Source organism: Mesoplodon densirostris, chromosome 1 (genome assembly GCF_025265405.1).
Source record: "Mesoplodon densirostris isolate mMesDen1 chromosome 1, mMesDen1 primary haplotype, whole genome shotgun sequence".
NCBI lineage: Eukaryota > Metazoa > Chordata > Mammalia > Artiodactyla > Ziphiidae > Mesoplodon > Mesoplodon densirostris.
This window is the reverse complement of record NC_082661.1, coordinates 175,200,945-175,220,486: the sequence shown is the minus strand read 5'-3', so window position 1 is coordinate 175,220,486 and position 19,542 is coordinate 175,200,945. Positions and strand designations below refer to the sequence as shown.

Here is a 19,542-nt window from a genome sequence, read left to right as displayed (position 1 = left end):
GACTTGCTCAAGATTACATATCAAATGAGCTGTAAAACAGCAACCTTAGTGTAGGTTTTCTGATTCTAAGCCCTGTACTCTTTCCATTTGGCTGTAACTGCCTCCTGACCGGTACTATCTTGCATTTAAAGCCCTTCGAAAAAGGCATTATACATCTAAATGTATATACAAATTTAAGAATTTTATTTATATAGAGAGATTTTTATACATAGATTTATACAGAGAAAGACAGACATAGGTAACATTCCATCTTAGACTCTCACGTATACCACACCATTAGGATTTACAATATTGTTTCAAATATTATCAAGTCAAAGTCTAATACCATTGTAAGGTCTCCAACAGCTGTAGCACTAATATACCGCTAGTGTAATAGTATCTGTTAGCCTAAAACTGTCCTTGCAGGGTAAATTCTATTTGGATGGAGAGATGAACAAACAAAACAGCAGAACTGTTTTGGTGGCTTGGTTCTGCCTTGGCTTTTCCTAAAGCCCTGGACTCCTATGACTTGAGTGAAGACCATGGGAACTCCAGTGAACTTTCTGCTTCCTGTTTGCATTGGGTTAACAGAATGGTTTGTTTTGAATGGATGGGCTGCTTTCGGTGGATAGTCACAAGTTACCTTTCTTTGGTCCTAAGTTAGGTCTTCTCCCTTTTTTGCTTCAGTCCATGAAGTTTCAGCCTACACCCAAGACCCCTCATGTCCACTATCAGAAAGTAGAGTGGTAACATAAGTAAGCAGATAATAGCTCTAACTGGGTTCAGTGCCTTGAAGTGTAGAGCAGGAAGTGGGAGAGCAAGGGTTATGAGCTATGGTAGTGGTGGTAGTTAGTATTTATACCCTTCAGATCACCCAGGAGAAAAGAGAGGTAATTTTTTTAAGGCATTTGCTAAGTTCTTAAAATAACTTTGTAGTATGGTTAGTAGGAACATCTTTCTTTACAGGAGCAAAAGAATAGTTCCTACAGCTAATAAACGAATTTGGCAAAGTGTCAGGATATAAGGCCAATACACAGAAATCATTTGTATTTCTATATAACTAGTAACAAATAATTGGAATTAGAATAACAATATGGACTAGTTATGGTTTTAGTTTGTGATTACAGATAATTCTCTATAAAATAAAATCAGGGTATTATCAGACAAAATGCAGAGAAAACAGTTTTCTTCTCAATTGAATATAAAGGAAATTGTTGTCTTTCATACACACAGACACACACTTGAGTTTTTCCTTCCTTTCCTGTATAATCTGAGGATTGTGCTTTTTGGTAGTGGTTTGCTAATCCCTTTAAATAGCTCGTAATGTAAGTATTCCATAGTTTTCATTAACCACGAATTTCAGCTTTTTTTTAAACCTCTACTCAAAAAACCATACTTGGTTGTTGTTGCATCCTTTTAGCCTGGTTGGTGAAGCAGCAAGCCTAATGCAAATCCTAAATAGCGTGGTGTAGATGAGAGTCTAAGACTTTAATTATATGTCATTTTATTCACAACACTCAATTCCAGGAAGGAAAAAATGGCTTTGTTGTTGTAAAAGACATATTATGTGAGTATCATTCATTGTAAACCAAAAATGATACTGTATTATAGCATAGACAACAATGGGAACTGATTTTGAAAATGTGACCTGTATGAGAAACTGAATAATAGTGAAAGTTATCAAAATGGAAAGAAGTGTTAATGTGAAATCCAGCCTTCTCAGAAATACTCTTTCCTGGCCTTTTGCTTTTGTTGCTTGTCATGCATGAATGAAAGTGCTGCACTCTCAGGGGAGCAGGAAAGCCTCTGTGTCGGTTGTTTATTTCCTTAATCCCTCCTCCTTTGTGATTTTTGATGTCAGATCTAAAATGGAAAGCCTGTAAATATAATGATTATCACATGGATAATCACCTGCATTAGGAACCGCTCTGCTTCTCTATTCTAACTCTAGCTGTTCTCCACATGTCACATTCACTCTGTGGTTGGATTTTAACTTGACTGCTTCATTAGATTTGTGAAACTCAGTACGTGGCGCCCTGGGGCAGCACAGATGGAGACTTGCTTGTTTTCTTTTCTCACTTTTACTGCGAAGGCACGCTAAAAAGTCCTTTTCAATTTAGTGTGATCAGTTCACTTGGAATTACCCTTGATATTTGGAACCTGTCTTACTATTCTGCCCACCATTTATGCCCCTTTTTTCTTCCCTGATTTCTGACCTAATGCCTTTTCCTTCTGTCCCTCCATGCAGTGAATCTGAAGACGAAAATTCTACTTAAAATTCTTACTGGGTCAAACTGTTCCCCTGTGTTGTTTTATTTGTTTTGCTGAGAGGGAAAAATAAATGTTGTTCCATCATTGTATCTACAAACACCTTCAGATCAGAGGTTAGCTGTGGGAAAGTCTGCAGTGATGTGAGCCAGCTGCCTTCTCTAATGGAGTGACTGGGGGCACCAGCCCAAGATCAAAAGAAGGTGGGAGGAAGTCAGGAGATAAGATCTTTTTAAGCAGTAGAACAAGTGCTTAGCTTTTCAGTGATAGGGCACAGTTCTGCAAACCTGTGTGAGGGGGCGCTAGGATAGAAAATTGAGTTGACTTTTCTTCAGCATGTCCTTCCTCAGTCAGAAATATGTTGGTGCTTGGAATAGTTCACAGATGTGGAAGTGTCCTAGGGCCCAGTTTCCTTAAAGAATAATGATCTGACATTTATAAATGTGCCTTCTTGCAATTAGTCAGTTCTACTATACCATAACAGATGACAGTCGATAGCTTCTTACATTTGTGGGAGCAGAACTGGACATTAAAAAGGCAACTTAACTACTGTATGTGAATTTTAAGTTTTTACGTCTTAGTGCAACTTCAGTCATACAGATTCTTCATATTAACTTTGTCTTATAGTCCTCTAGGTTTCTTTTGTGCCTCTGATAAAGTTCCATGTAAATAAGTAGTTCTTGCAGGGTTTCTTAGTTGTCTTTTCCATATAAGAATTAGCTTGGTTAGTTCTTGAGTTGGACAGCTTGGAAAAGTTCTACGTTGATATCTTTTGAACTTTATCCTTTTCCTTGACATCCAGGCTAGCAAATATTATTGACTGTGTGGTATACAAGATTCTAGTGCAAGTAAATTGTCAGAGAGGCTAACCTTGCTTGCAACAATTGTCAAGGTCATAATTCCATTTTTTAAAAATCTATATCAAGTAAGGTTAACTCAATCAGCCTTATGCTTCTGTAGTCAACAGCCTAAGGAGTTGTACTTTCAGCTTATCACTTTGTATTAACTTCAGTGTTCAACTGTAATCATCTATTTCGACCTTTTCAAACCCTCAAAGTGGTTCTTTAAATTTATATGCTATTAGTATATTGGACCATAAGTGCATACATACTTTTCTTCCCTGTGTTTTCCTTAACATGTAGATAGTACCCAGATTTCTGCTGGAGACATTAACTGTAGTTTCTGCCTTACATGGTTTGGTGCAGCAGTCGTTTTAGTTGGATCTGCTCACTACTCAGGCTCACATCCCATCCTTCTATTAATATCTCTTGGCAAAGATAATTTTGGAGGAATGTAAGTTAAGATGTAGAGGCTCTTGACAGTTGTCTGCAGTTTTTTTTTTTTTCCATTTTCAAGGGGGAAGTGGAATGGAAAAGTAATATTGCCTCCATTTTCTGTATCAGTACTAAAATGAAAATATATATGCAAAGCAGAGTGAAGAAAGGGAAAAGATTTGGTTACACAGATGTGTTTTTTGTCATTTGATAACCTATTATAAGGGCATTTGAGTATATAATAAGGTTCATCAGATTGTGCCCTTGAGATATATTTAATATCCAGAAAAACATTGTTTTAAAATTTTTAACTGTATTTTTTAAATGATGTTCAACTTCTGTTACCCTGTCATCTTATATCAAAGAGAAATGGGGGGTGGGGACTTTTTATTACAAACATTTTCAAACAGGCCAAAAAAATATTAATACTGAATACATCTAGATTCAGTCATTAACATTTTACCATTTTTGCTTCACTTTATTTTTTTTAATTTTTCTAAAATAAATTACATATATCATGCCATTTTATCCCAGAATACTTCAGGATACACCTCTAAAAATCTAGAACATTTTCCTTATGAAATCGATAATTCTTAATATTATCTAATTCCCATTTCATAATCAAATTTCTCCACTTGTCCCAAAATGTATTTTATAGCTGGTTTCTTCAAAACAGTTTCCAATTAAAATCTGTGTATTGCTCCTGGTCATTTTTCCCCTCCCCACTTTATCATAACATTGACTTATTGAAGAGACCAAGCTACTTGTCCGGTGTAATGTCCTGCATTATGGATTTGTTCATTTGCTTTCTCAGTGTATCATTTAACTTGTTCTCCTATCCTCTATATTTCCTGTAGACTGCAAGTTATTGAAAAAATTTTTTATTAATTCATGTTAAAAACTTTGTAGCTGATGCTGTGTACCTTATACTGCATCATAACAGAAGACACAGTGTTTTTGGTGATCCCATTATTAATGATAAGTGATAGGATCGATCGCTGGGTTAAAGTGATGACAGCTTGATCCTTCCATTATAAAGTTATACTTTGCTCCCCGTGACCAGCATGTGATCTTTGATACTTTGATTCCATGAAATACCCAGTTCCCCATCATCCTTTCACCTATTGAATTTAATATCCATTGATGATCCTTGCCTGGATAAATTTCATCAGGGATTGCAAAGTGGTGGGTTTTCTGAATCTATACATTTTTTAGCAGATGTTTTTCTCTACAGAAGAGATTTCTGTAAGGTATTGTTTTAATTAAAAACATAACCATCAGCATCTTCCTTAGGTTTCAAATGATTTTCTTTGCTGGGGTCAAAACACCTGAACTCACAGTGACAGCTACAGTAAAAACATGTACTATATCTTATTTCAACTTGTGAAGTGTGTTGACATTATGCTGCCTTTTTTTTTATGCCAAGGTAAAAAGAAATCTTTTTTTTTTTTTGGTGTAAGAATAAAAATTGAACTATGTGGATATATTGAGATAATTGTCTAAAAAGAAGACTGAATGAGTTTCAAAATGGATTATTTCTTCATTACCTAGCACTTTATAATTAACTGTTCCTTTTTTTTTATTTCAGGAAGCTGCCACTTTTGCTAGAGAGCAAGGCTTTGAGGTGAGTTAACCCACAATTGTACACTAAACAGATCCTAAAGGTTTCTTCTAGCTGATAATGAAGTTCTTTTGGACAGTGATTGATGTGCTATTATACTCTCAGAGCCTCGCAGCAGTTGCCATGGAAACTTGGCAGTCGTCATGGTTTCTTTGTTCTGCCAGCACAGTGTTATGACGCACTCTGCTAGGTCTGCACCCAACATCGCCTACAGATGTTATTTATTGAATTTTGAAAAGCCTCTTGGGAAGCCAAGAGGTTGGGCACGGTTTCAAGCTGCCTCTGCAGATATGGGGCCTGTCAGTTTGTTCAGTTAAAAAGCTACCTCATTAGCTGCATTACATTTCATAAGGATTCACTGCTAAAGCAGTGGTGGAGCAAGACTAAATAGTGAAATATAATGTCATTTAAATAATTTCAACCCTACCACATGTAGATTATCATTATGTAAATTAATTTCCAAAAGTTGTACTTAACAGTTGTTAGGAACTGATTAATTTAAATACTGTTCATATAAACTTCCTGTTTGAATCTCTTTTCTTTCTTCTCTCTGCTTTTTTTTTTGATAGCATAAAACATATACATTTTCTGAAACTAAATATTGATACTTGCTTTACTTTCCAGATAATTGATTCTGTTTTCCTCATAGAAATATTATCTTGTCAAGGTTCCAAACTCCATGTGGTTGTTGTTGGCAAAATTAAGATAATAGACAAGACTATGTTTTTACCTACATAATATCTACCTTCCAGTCCATCATTAGGAAACACTGACTAATCTCAGCGCAGGTTAATTGACAGAGAATTCACTGAGTTTGTGAGTTTTATGACTATCATATTTATTTAGCTAGAACTACATAGAATACTGTGTTCTATACAGCAACTTGGAGTGTTTCATGGTAGTAATTTTTTAACATTTAATCTGACTAGAGCTGCAACATACAGAAACTCTCTCCTTATTTGCATACTCAGTATTGTCTACCGTCTACAGAAGCTGTGAGCATTGATTGGATATATTAGTAAGCTCACTTTGAACTCTTTAGAGAAAGGTGTTGTATGAAATAGTGATGGAAATGTTATTTAAATATACTAAAGACAGATTCATTATCAAGCAACAAAGTGATACATGTGTATGTTATCCATGTCATAGGACTTGACAACCAGGCATAGGGCTTCCTTTTCTTGGAGGAAGATAGTGAGCATGTGGTATAAGTATTCTACTCTCAAGATCTTATGAAAAAAACTGTATCAGGGTATGAAACTCTGCCTCATAATGCTCAATTAATGGCAACTTTGATAGTTTCTTGGGAGTTTGCTTTTTTTGTTTTAACATATTCTCATGAATATGGGGTTGAGTCACATGAAGAAGAAGGAATAAAGATTTCCAAGTAATTTTTATCTAATTTAAGTTTCACTTTGTCATTTCCCAAACTGGCAATTGATATACAGGGCTAAGTGTAATGAAGGGAATATTCAATTTAAAAGTCAAATGTTTTGATCATGAAACTATACGTAAATGTTTTCAGTCATGTTTTAAAGTTTCACTGATGAGAAATTTCAGTATTAACAATTAATACTCTCTGTTGTTACATCAAAATTCTCCAAAGATAAAAGCCTGCAGAGTATAAATTTGTGTCCTATTTTCTGTGCTAACATTTAAAAATGTATTTTGGTTCTAGAAAATAACCAATTTTGTAGATGTTTAGAAATATAACATGTTGTATAACAAATGATCATGATTCAGTAGTACCTTGATAATAATTTTTAATAGTTTATTAAACCTTACTAATTCATAGTTTTATTGCTCTCTTGAGCTACATGCTTTGGATATGCCTAGTTTAAATACAGTCTTAGCAACAAACTACTTTTTCTATTTTCTACTAACCAGCACCATATTAACCTTTCTGTTAGTTCTTACTCATTGATTCTAGAGTTGTTTCTTTTTACCATAAATCTGCCACAAATGATTACAGCATATAAACAAAGTGATGATGATTATAGTAGGATACCTTATTACCTCCTGACATAGCAAGATGACTCAGTTGGTGATTTGACAATGATGTGTTAGATTGGTTAAAGCACACAGTATCTTGACGTGTCCCTTCATGGGTTCCCTAAAATATTATACGCATCACAGAATCTGTAAGAGCCATGAGTAGAATACCCTGAAGTATTATTAATAAAATATAATCCATGTATGGAATACTATCTAGAGAAACTGAATGATTTTAAAATGTCATGAAAGTTTCCTTAGTCCATTAGATAGGAATATGAAAGCATAGGTTTGAAACTTGGTATTTTTAAAGACTCAAACAAAAATAAATCACTTAACAGTTTAATGTCTATGGAAATGTGTCAGTGCTCTCAAGTCTAGTGTGACAAACTAGACAAAATCTGTCTTATTCCTCCCAACTTTAATTTTACCTCTTAATTTGGGGCATGAATGAGAGGAGAGAAATGAAAAAATTAAAAAAGAAAGGAAAGGTGGACATTTTTTTCTTCCCACAAATCCACTGTCCTACCCTCATTTTCTGTTATAAATCCCAATCAGTTCCCAAAGCCACTGAGTGTTGCCACTAGTGATCTGTCTGCTAAGAGACCAATCTAAATGCCTCTAAAAATAACCAGTGTTTATTCATCAGGAAATATACTCAGCAGCATTGTTTATGATATTCTGATTAGCTTCTCTGCAAATTTTAGATAATCTTTCTTTAAGAAAAAAATCTTGGGCTTCCCTGGTGGCACAGTGGTTGAGAGTCCGCCTGCTGATGCAGGGGACACGGATTTGTGCCCCGGTCTGGGAAGATCCCACATGCTGCGGAGCGGCTAGGCCCGTGAGCCATGGCTGCTGGACCTGCACATCCGGAGCCTGTGCTCTGCAACGGGAGAGACCACAACAGTGAGAGGCCCACGTACCGCAAAAAAAAAAAAAATTCTTTAATCTTTAAAACGAATTGGGCAATTTTCAGTAAGAAGAGGCAGCTTAGGAGGGCACTGGAGAATGAGATAAAAACTGGAGCTGGGCAGAGCACAAAGCAGAAGAGAGAGGATTTATATATATATATATATATATATATATATATATATATATATATATATAGGTTGATGGAAAATTGCATAGTGCCCTGATTTAAATGACAGACCTGCTAAGAAGTTAAAATGACAATTCTTGGGGTAAAAAGTTTCATGAGGCCTTTTATTATTTTGGAAAATCGGTTCAGACTGCAGTGTTTTTAAATCAACCTTATGTTGAACTGAACTGATTAAAAGTTCGTATTTTTAGAACCTAAATAAAAATAAGGTACTTAGTAACATGTTTCATTATGAAAACTTTTTTTTTTTTTGGATGCCTTGGGTCTTTGTTGCTGCGCGCAGGCTTTCTCTAGTTACGGCGAGCAGGGGCTACTCTTCATTGCAGCACGCAGGCTTCTCATGGCGGTGGCTTCTCTTGTTGCGGAGCACGGGCTCTAGGCATGCGGGCTTCAGTTGTTGTGGCTTATGGGCTCTAGAGTGCAGGCTCAGCGGTTGTGGCCACGGGCTTAGTTGCTCCGCGGCATGTGGGATCTTCCCAGACCAGGGCTCCAACCTGTGTCCTGTGCATTGGCAGGCGGATTCTTAACCACTGCGCCACCAGGGAAGCCCATGAAACCTTTTTAAAGCAGTATTGAAAACTGATTTAAATTAAAGTGAAGGACATACCTCCAAAACCTAAATAAAAATATTTTTTATATTTTCATTCTCAGTGAAATAGAGTATATGCCAAATGATGAAGAGAACTCAGACCTTTTCTATTGGATCAGTTATTCAGTTTTACTCCAGGCAACAAATTTTAATTTTCTTATTTTAGATCTCTAAAATACAATACTTCTGGGCTTCCCTGGTGGCGCAGTGGTTGGGAGTCCGCCTGCCAATGCAGGGGACGCGGGTTTGTGCCCTGGTCCGGGAGGATACCACATGCCGTAGAGCGGCTGGGCCCGTGAGCCATGGCCGCTGGGCCTGCACGTCGGGAGCCTGTGCTCCGCAACGGGAGAGGCCACAACAGTGACAGGCCCGCGTACTGCAAAAAAAAAAAAAAAAAAAATACAATACTTCTAACCATAGAGGAAATAAAGCAATCTTTTAACATTTTCCTACTTTCCCTACAGCCCATGACTCTACCCAGAGGCTTCCAGGCTTGTAGTCTTTCTCTGACCAATGACAACTCTATCATCTTATACCACTGAGAGAGGGAAGTATTGAATTGTGCTATCCAATATGCATCTACTAGCCACGTGTGGCTATTTAAATTTAAATTAAATAAAATTTAAAATTCAGTTCCTCAGTCTCTTGGCACATTTGAAGTGCATGCATACATAGACAGGGACTACCATATTGGACAGAGCAGATATAAACATATACATCATCACAGAAAGTTCCACTGATCAGCACTGGATAGCAAGTCCAGAGAGTTTCAGGAGGTATTGATTCCCAAAGAATTCTCCAAGATTTTTCTAAGGTTCCTGTGTTCCTTACAAATACAAAGAATGCAGTGAATGATCACCAAGAGTTTCTGGAAATAAGACACTAAGTCAGGTCATGCTGGCTAAGAGAGTACAATGCTGCTTCCCTAGGTGACTGAGTCCCAAATGACAACAGTTTTAAAACACTAGATTAACAGAAAGAGATACAGTAGTCTCCAAATTCTCTTCATTTAATCACTTACTCATTCAACAAATATTTGCTGAGCACTGACTTTCTGCCTAACACTTTGAAAAATACAAATATCTGGCTATGACAGAAAAAAGCAAAACAAACAAACAGTAGGGAAACAAATTTCAAACAGAGGGAACAAGAGTACACAGGCCCACAGACACGAAAGAGCGTAATGTACTGTGTACTCCAGGAACTGATAGGAGGCCAGTGTGACTGGAACGGAGTGAGTGAGGAGGAGGTAGTATGAGACAGGACAGAGGCTGACACATCATATGAACCCCATAATTATTATAGGACTTCCTATTTCGGAAACAAAGCAGAATACGCTGTGGTTAAGTGAGGCAATGTATGCAGATGCCACAATTGGTATTCTATAAGAGTAGGTAGATTGTGACAGTATTGTTTAATATTTGTATCATCAACTTGTTAAAAATGGAATGAAGAGAATATATTCTGTTTGTTTTTTTTGTTTTTTTTAGTTTTGGTTGTGTTGGGTCTTTGTTGCTGTGCGCAGGCTTTGTCTAGTTGCAGCAAGCAGGGGCTACTCTTCGTTGTGGTGTGCGGGCTTCTCATTGCAGTGGCTTCTCTTGTTGCGGAGCATGGGCTCTAGGTGCGAGGGCTTCAGTAGTTGTGGCGCGTGGGCTTAGTAGCTCCGCGACATGTGGGATCTTCCCAGACCAGGGCTCGAACCCGTGTCCCCTGCATTGGCAGGCAGATTCTTAACCACTGCGCAACCAGGGAAGTGCTGAGGATATATTTTTTAATTTGGAAAACAATGCTAAATTTAAGGTGTGTGATCACCAGTGACAATAAAAGCATAATTTAACATTTATGAAATGATTCACAGTTTATAAAACCTTTTCTAACATATCATCGATACATTTAATATTCACACAAACCTGGTGACTCGGGTAGGTAGGGCATGTATTGCCATATCAGTTGAACAGAAAAAATAAGCTGCACGACTTGTTCAAGGTCATGTAGCTAACAGACAATAGAGCCAGAATCAGAGCTCAGCTCTCTGAGTCTGGTACTCTTTACTACTACACTTCTTTCTTTCTCACATTCTGACGTACTGGAGGAGGAAATTAGATTTCCAGTGACCTTGGAGAATGAGAAATATCTGGAAATTCAGAAGATGAAATTCACTGCGGTAAAAATACAAGCCAGAATAATTAAGAAGAAATATCATATTTAAATGCAAGATCAGCAATGACTTGTGAATGTGGCATAAAATGATTTAGGATAAACATGCTCTAGTTTTTTGGTTACAACAACAGAAGGCACTTTGCCAGAATTCATAGAAGCAGTATAATCTGTGGATAACATGACAGAGTATAATCCCTGGAGTTAGACTTTGTGGATGCTAGTCCTGACTCCACCTCTTAGTATGCTTATGACCTTAGGAAGTTACTTAACCTCTCTGTGACTCAGTTTCCTCATCTATAAAATGGGGATATAGTAATAGTGCCTATTGCCTAGAGTGGTTAAGATTTAATGAGTACTTCAGAGCTACATACATGGCTCTTGGTTTCTACATCTATGAAATAGGGATATAGTAATAATACCTACTGCCTAGAGTGGTTAAGATTTAATGAGTACTTCAGAGTGCTCATAGCTATTTATACATGGCTCATAGCTAAATTGTGTGAGCTTTCTTCTACTTCTCCTTCCTTTTTTCTCTTTGTCCTCCCTTATTAGATACCATAATTGAATTCTCGATACTCAATACTCTTGAGGCCCTTTCTAGAGATTTTGAGGCAACTTAGGATTTGACAATTTTGGAAAGTATTAAAATGACAGTAAATAGAGGAAATAAATTAATATTTATTAAGTACTTGGCATATGCTAAATATTGCATTAAGCTCTTTCACTTACCTTCTTTCATCCTCACAAAAAAACATTTTTAACTTTTTATTTTGAAACAATTTTAGATTTAGAACATTTGCAAAAACAGTACAGAGAATTTCCAGATACCTTCACTCAGCTTCCCCTAATGTTAACATCTTACATAACCAGGATGTAATAATCAAAGTCAGGAAATTAACATTTGTACAGTGTCAGTAACTGAACTACAGAATTTATTCTGATTTTACCAGTTTTTCCTCTAATTTCCTTTTTCTAATCCAGTCTAATCCAGGGTTACAGGTTGCATTTATTTGTCATATCGTCTTAGTCTCTTCCTATCAGACAGTTTCTCACTTGTTCCTTGTTCATGAACTTGATACTTTTGAAGAGTACCTGTCAGTCATTTTGTAGAATGTCTCTCAATTTAGGTTTGTCTGATGTTTTCTGATAATTAAATTGAGGTCATGCATTTTGGGCAGAAATACCACAGAGATCACCCTTCTCAGTGCATCACATCAGGGATGTACATGATAGCCCAGTGTCTTACTGTTGGCCAGGTTAACTTTTTTTTTTTTTTTTTTTTGGCCAGGTTAACTTTGATCACTGGGTTAAGGTGGTACTTATCCTCTGTGAAGTTACTGTTTTCCCACTGTAGTTAATAAATGTCTTGGGGGCAATATTTTGAGACTGTGCAAATATCCTATTTTACCCACTAATTTTAACATCGCTAAATTTGATCACTGGGGTGAAGGGATGTCTGTCAACTTTCTCCACTGTAACATTTCTGTTTTCCCTTTTGTAATGAATAAGTATCTTAGGGGGAGATACTATGAGCCTATGCAAATATCCCGATTCTCTTCAGACTTTTGCCCCCTGATTTTAGCATACTTCACTCCCAACATCATTTAACACAAATATTATTATCTTAGTTTTGTAGGGAGGCTTATTTACCTGCTTGAGAGGTTTATTGACCTCCTTGAGGTCACACAAATAGTAAACCCAGCTGTGTCATACTCCCTTGTAATTTCATCATTCTGTTAAGATATGTTAACCCAGGTATATGGGAGAAGAATCTACCAGGGGATAGGGGAGGAGAGGCTACAGAACTCGAAATATATATATTGTTGAGAAGACAAAATAGAGATTTTAAGAAAAGTTTTTATACTAGATGGGAATCAACTGTTGAGGGCAAAGCAATGACTCCTCAAAGCATAGTGAGAAATTTAGATTTGGTGCACACTGACAGGGATCCAAGAGGGACAAAGGGGTTTTGTATGAACTGTGGATATCGATGCAAATATCAGTAGAAAATATAGCTTAACCTTTCTGTGAAGATTTATCATTTGTATTTGAAAAGTTTGTTTCCATCTTGAATTGCCATTTTTATAAGAGTTAATCTGAGACACAAAAAAAATATTTCTTTGATTAGGATACCAAAACTACCACAAAAAATATATCTTCTCACAGGGTTGGTATAAGACAACCGAATCTCACTCTTAATTTATTCCTTATACCACCTTAAAGAAGGACCTCTACTTAAAAAAACATCCAGTACATGCATAAGATTCCGCTCCCAAGATGGTAAAGTGAATCTTTCTGGAGTTTGCCTGTTACCTTTACTCAAGATGAACAGTACTCAATCATAAGCAAAAATCCTACAACAGTAAAATATGTGTTTGATAAGGAGACTGAGAGAATATATGTAATTTTTTTAATGTATACATTTATTTGAGAGAGTGAAGACATTATTATTATAAGACATTGGCAATAACTAATAATAAGGACCCATTGTATAGCACAGGGAACTCTACTCAATACTCTGTAATGACCTATATGGGAAAAGAATTTTTAAAAGATATATGTATGTATATATAACTGATTGACTTTGCTGTACACCTGAAACTAGCACAACATTGTAAATCAACTATACTCCAGTAAAAATTTAAAAAACAAACAAACAAACAGAAAAAAAAACATGCATTTTGAGGGGTCCTTTCGACTGTTGCCAGTCATTTCTAATAGTCTTTCCCCTCAAACTGAGGGAATTTCTTCTCATGTTATCAGAGTTCAGGCTTAGTTCTCTTCTAAAATAAGCACCCAGAAGTGGAATAGTCAGCATGTTTGAAAGGTCAGCAGCATTATCCAATCACAAGTGGCTATTCTTTTCAGAAACAACAGTCCTCTGGAATCATGATGTTAGGTATAGGGGAAGCTTAGGTTCATATATCATCCAGAATTTCTTAAGTCTTTTGTGAATAAACAGCATACAAATATTTCACTGATGACCATCATACTTTTAAAAACATCATGGTTTCTGATGTTGTCTGTAACCAATGTGACTTGTCTGCCTTACTTACCTAAATTCTGTCCTGTATCCTAATTAAATTATTTTCTTAGATATATTTCCCCTCTGGTGTGTGTTTCTCTCTCCATAACTGTTTGAAACTTTACACAGTGATAGAGTAAACTACCAGCAAACCCCAAACCGTGGGCAATTTTAGAGGTCAACTGAATTCAGACATGGGTTTTTAAGTTATCTAAAATTGTTGAAAACATGAATCTAACAATCTAACCCACAGCTCAAGAGTTAGATTTCAAGACAGACATTTATGATGTAAAACTTCGCAGCCTATGTGATATGCAAAATAGCATGAGGGTTTCTAGAATTAATTTGTAATTTTTAAAACTTTATCTTTAAAAAAAGTAGTTCTTGGGCCTCCCTGGTGGCGCAAGTGGTTGAGAGTCCGCCTGCCGATGCAGGGGATACGGGTTCGTGCCCCGGTCTGGGAGGATCCCATATGCCGCGGAGCGGCTGGGCCCGTGAGCCATGGCCGCTGAGCCATGGCCGCTGAGCCTGCGCGTCCGGAGCCTGCGCGTCCGGAGCCTGTGCTCCGCAACGGGGGAGGCCACAACAGTGAGAGGCCCGCATACCGCAAAAAAAAAAAAAAAAAAAAAAAGTAGTTCTTTCTCTTATTTTAGTTCTTTGAAAATTTTGGCATTATAGTAACTGCATTATTTCCAGAATCAGCATAATTATGCTCTGTAAACCTCTAAAATAATTTAATATTACTCTTTTTATAATCTCTCATTAATTGGAAATTTGAAAACTGTGTTTTTGTTGATATCAAAGAAATATTAATGTTAAAAAATATGATAATAGTTATATGGTTATGTTTGAGTCATTACCTTTCAGAAATACATACTAAAGCATTTACATGTGACATTAGTATCTGAGATTTGCTTCAGAATAATATGAAAGGCAGGTGGATAAAGGTGTAGAGATGAAATAAGCATCATCATAAATTTAAAATTGTTGCATCTTGATGGTGGGTTCCTTGAAGATTGTTATACTATTCTATTTACTTCTGTATGTGGTTAAAATTTTTAAATAATAACTCTTAATACATCTTCAGGTCTCTCTTATTTTGAACATGAGAAGATAAATCCTTAATCTACTAATAAAATTTTAGTTTATTGTGTTGGTTATGAGAATTTTTTTCCTCCTTTCTATTAATAGACTGAAGACATTAAAGAAATAGCCAAAAAGACACAGGCTCTTCCAAAGGTGAACTCAGAGAGGCAGCGAATCGTGATTTTCACCCAAGGGAGAGATGACACCATACTGGCTACAGGTACATGTGGAAACTGTGGGAGAAACCCAGTATTATGGAGATTAATCATTCTAACAAAATTCTATATTTTTTCTATTATAATTTATTCAAAGCAATGTACTTTTTCTTTTTTTTTTCTTTTTTTTTTTTTTTTTAACCACCTTCATGCCTTTTACCCCATCTCACCTCCACCCCCATTCCCACCTCTGGCATCCACCAGTCTGTTCTCTGTATCTATGACTTTGGGTTTTGTTGGGTGTTTTTTAATTCTTCATATAAGAGATATCATACAGTATTTGTCTTTCCATGTCTGACTTATTTTGCTTAGCATAGTGCCCTAAATGTTCATCCATATTGTTTCAAATGGCAGCATTTCCTTTTTTATAGCTGAATAACATTTCAGCATATGTATGTGTGTGTGTGTGTGTACCACATTTTCTTTTTCCATTCTGAAGTCTGTCCATCCTGAGTGTCTATCAGTGGACACTTAGTTTGTTTCCATGTCTTGGCTATTGTAAATAATACTGCAACGAACATAGGGGTGCAGATATCTCTTTGGGTTAGTATTTTTGTTTCCTTTGGCTAATTGCTCAGAAGTAGAATTGCTGTATCATATGGTAGTTCTACTTATAATTTTTTGAGGAGCCTCCATACTGTTTTCCATAGCAGCTCCACCAATTTACATTCCCACCAACAGTGCACAAGGGTACCCTTTTCTCCATGTCCTTGCCAACATTTATTTCCTGTCTTTATGATGACAGCCATTCTAACAGGTATGAGGTGATACCTCAGTGTGGTTTTGATTTGTATTTTCCTGATGATTAGTTATGGTCAACACCTTTTCATGTACCTGTTGGCCATCTGTTGTCCTCTTTTGAAAAAATGTCTATTCAGATCCTCTACCCATTTTTTAACTGGATTATTTGGTTTTTTGCTATTGAGTTGTATGAGTTCTTTATATATTTTGGATGTTTACCCCTTTTCAGGTACATGACTTGGAAATATTTTCTCCCATTCCATAGGTTGCCTTTTCATTTTATTGATGGTTTCCTTTGCTGTACAGAAGTTTTTTAGTTTGAACTCCCACTTGTTTATTATTGCTTTTTTGGCCTTTGCTTTTGGTGTGCAATCCAAAAAAATCACCATTGATCAATGTCAAGGAATTATCCCCTTTGTTTCCCTCTAAGAGTTTTTTGGTTTCAAGTCTTACCTTCAAGTCTTTCATCCATTTTGAGGTGATGCTTATGTATGTTGTAAGATAGTGGTTCAGTTTCATTCTTTTGCATACGGCTGTCTGGTTTTTCCAACGCCATCTACTGAAGAGACTATCCTTTCCCCATTGTATACTCCTGGCTCTTTTGTCATAAATTAATTGACCATACGTGTGTGGGTTTATTTCTGGGCTCTCTGTTCTGTTCCATTGATGTATGTGTTTGTTTTTATGCTGCAGTACTATTCTGTTTTGACTACTCTATCTTTGTAATATCGTCTGAAATCAGGAAGTGTGGTGCCTCCAGCCTTGTTCTGTTTCTCAAGATTGCTTTGGCTATTTGGGGTATTTTGTGGTTCCCTACAAGTTTTAGCACTGTTTGTTCTCTTTCTGTGAAAATACACCTTTTATTGTTTTTTTTTTTTTAAATAAATGGCACCTGTCTTCTCTCAGTAGAAAAGATTTCATTTTCAAGAACTTAATTTATTAAAATTCAGTTGAGTAAATCCACATTGATTTAGTTCATTTACTTTGATATTTTGGAGATATTGTCAGTCTAGAAATGTCTTTCCTAAAAAAAAAAAAAAGACATTTTACTTACCACATACTTGTGCTTGAATAAAATAAATAAATTTATCTGATTTTGAGCAAATAGAATTCAGAAATAAGTTACTTCCTTAGTTTTAAACTTCAAGAACAAAACCTCACTTCTGTTTTTACTCAGCCATCTATCACATAAATAGAATAGAGGTAACTTCCCTGGTGGTCCAGTGGGTAAGACTCAGTGTTCCCAATGCAGGGGGCCCAGGTTCGATCCCTGTTCAGGGAACTAGATCCTGCGTGCATGCCGCAACTAAGAGTTCACATGCCACAACTAAAAAAAAAAAAAAAAAAAAAGATCCTGCATGCTGCAGTGAAGATCCCATGTGCCTCGACTAAGACCCAGTGCAACCAAAATAAATAAATATAAATCTATATACATATAATTAATTTTAAAAATAAATAAATAGAATAGGAATTTCATCTAGTAAACAAACTTTTTTTTTTTTTTTTTTTTTTTTTGCTTTACGTGGGCCTCTCACTGTTGTGGCCTCTCCCGTTGCGGAGCGCAGGCTCAGCGGCCATGGCTCACGGGCCCAGCCGCTCCGCGTCATGTGGGATCTTCCCGGACCGGGGCACGAACCTGTGTCCCCTGCGGCAGGCGGACTCTCAACCACTGCGCCACCAGGAAGCCCAACAAACATTTAGTGATTAAAATGAGGGCTTCCCTGGTGGCGCAGTGGTTGAGAGTCCGCCTGCTGATGCAGGGTACACGGGTTCGTGCCCTGGTCTGGGAAGATCCCACATGCCGCGGAGCGGCTGGGCCCGTGAGCCATGGCCGCTGAGCCTGCGCGTCCGGAGCCTGTGCTCTGCAACGGGAGAGGCCACAACAGTGAGAAGCCCGCGTACCGCAAAAAAAAAAAAAAAAAAAAAAAAAAATGAGTAATATTGTCAGTATGTTGCCGCCTACTATTAAAGCCAAAATACAAACCTTTAAATACTCTCTGAACCCTTAGGATTAAAACCAGTTAATTTATAATTATTATAAACAGTAGCAATTATTACCTTTATGTTTGTTCAGTACTCTGCTGAACACTGAAATTTAAGATAGCCTTAAATATCTAACTGGAACATTAAATTGGTACACATCGAAGTATGAATACGACAAAGTATAATTATATTTCTTAATTATTGGTACAGAGTATATGGGTTGTATTGACTCAGAGAAGGAGATCAGTAAAGCTTGAAGAAAGAAGTTATAGTGAATATGGAGTAAATTTTTTATTGAATTAAATATATAAGCCTGAAATGGGTGAAAAAAGAAATTATTGTCAAATTGTGGGGAGAAGGAACCGTACAGTTAATTTATTTCAACTTTCTTATTTTAGAATTGTCAAAAGCAAGATTGAGAAATTTACTTCAAAAAATATGTTTCAAAATAATTCAGTGAGTGGTAAATAGTGAAGTGGGGTTATAGATGAAATGAGATTTGTCATGAGTAAATAATTTTGGAAGCCATGTGATGGATATATGGGGGGATGGTCATTATGCTATTACTTCCACTTCTATATATGTTTAAAATCCTCCAAAATTAAAAGTATATAAAACAGAAAGAAGAGTGAAAAGTAATTTTTCAGACAAAATTCAGAGATTTTAAGTGGTTTTTCCCAAGACACATTGATATCCTTGCTAAGCCTTGAATTTTAGGAAGGATTTAAAGAAAGGAGGGCAGGGCTTCCCTGGTGGCACAGTGGTTGGGAGTCCGCCTGCTGATGCAGGGGACGCGGGTTCGTTCCCCGCTCTGGGAGGATCCCACATGGCGCGGAGCGGCTGGGCCCGTGAGCCATGGCTGCTGAGCCTGTGCGTCTGGAGCCTGTGCTCCGCAGCGGGAGAGGCCACAACAGTGAGAGGCCCGCGTACCGCAAAAACAAACAAACAAAAAAAGAAAGGAGGGCAGTCCAGTTAAAGAGGATCATGTGAGCAAAGGCACCAGGTAGTATATAATCTTTAATTGTTGTGACAGGAAAAGCCATGTTGTTAATTTGTACAAGAAAGATAAGAAATAAGTCATGAAAAGATATCCCTTCATTGATAATAACTATCTGGATTGCTGTCTTCCTATAGTATGTGGCCTGTTCCTGTCTTAGCAATAAACACTGGAAAAGTGAAAAACATGCAGATTTCTTATAGGAACTGTTATACTGCCTTCAGATTCATAAAATGCAATTTGTTGCTCTTTATGGAGACATTTATTTTAAGGCTTTATATATTCCAGATCTACATATTGTACAAGTGTCTTCCTCATTGTGAATTTGCACAATTTTCCCGAAATTGAAACCTTTAAAATTAGCTTCCCCTTCCTGTGACTGAATTTCCTTGTCAACTCATTTTGTTCTTTATTAAATCTATTAAACCATTCTTAGGGATGCTTACCAGCAGGAATTTATTTGCGGAAAGACGCTGGCTAATCTTTGCTGTTCCTACTATATGAAAATGAACT

At 36.7% G+C, this 19,542-nt stretch overlaps 1 protein-coding gene across 3 annotated transcripts in view; it reads left to right on the top strand.

Moving 5' to 3' along the window:
- The window catches only part of ADK (adenosine kinase), a 514,633-nt gene that overhangs the window by 423,112 nt on the left and 71,979 nt on the right, over nucleotides 1–19,542 (top strand). For all 3 annotated transcript variants that reach the window (XM_060111660.1, XM_060111662.1, XM_060111661.1), the window contains exons 8-9: nucleotides 5,110–5,145; nucleotides 15,199–15,313. In XM_060111660.1, coding sequence (XP_059967643.1) covers nucleotides 5,110–5,145; nucleotides 15,199–15,313 — 151 coding nt within the window. The remainder of the gene's footprint in view (nucleotides 1–5,109; nucleotides 5,146–15,198; nucleotides 15,314–19,542) is intronic.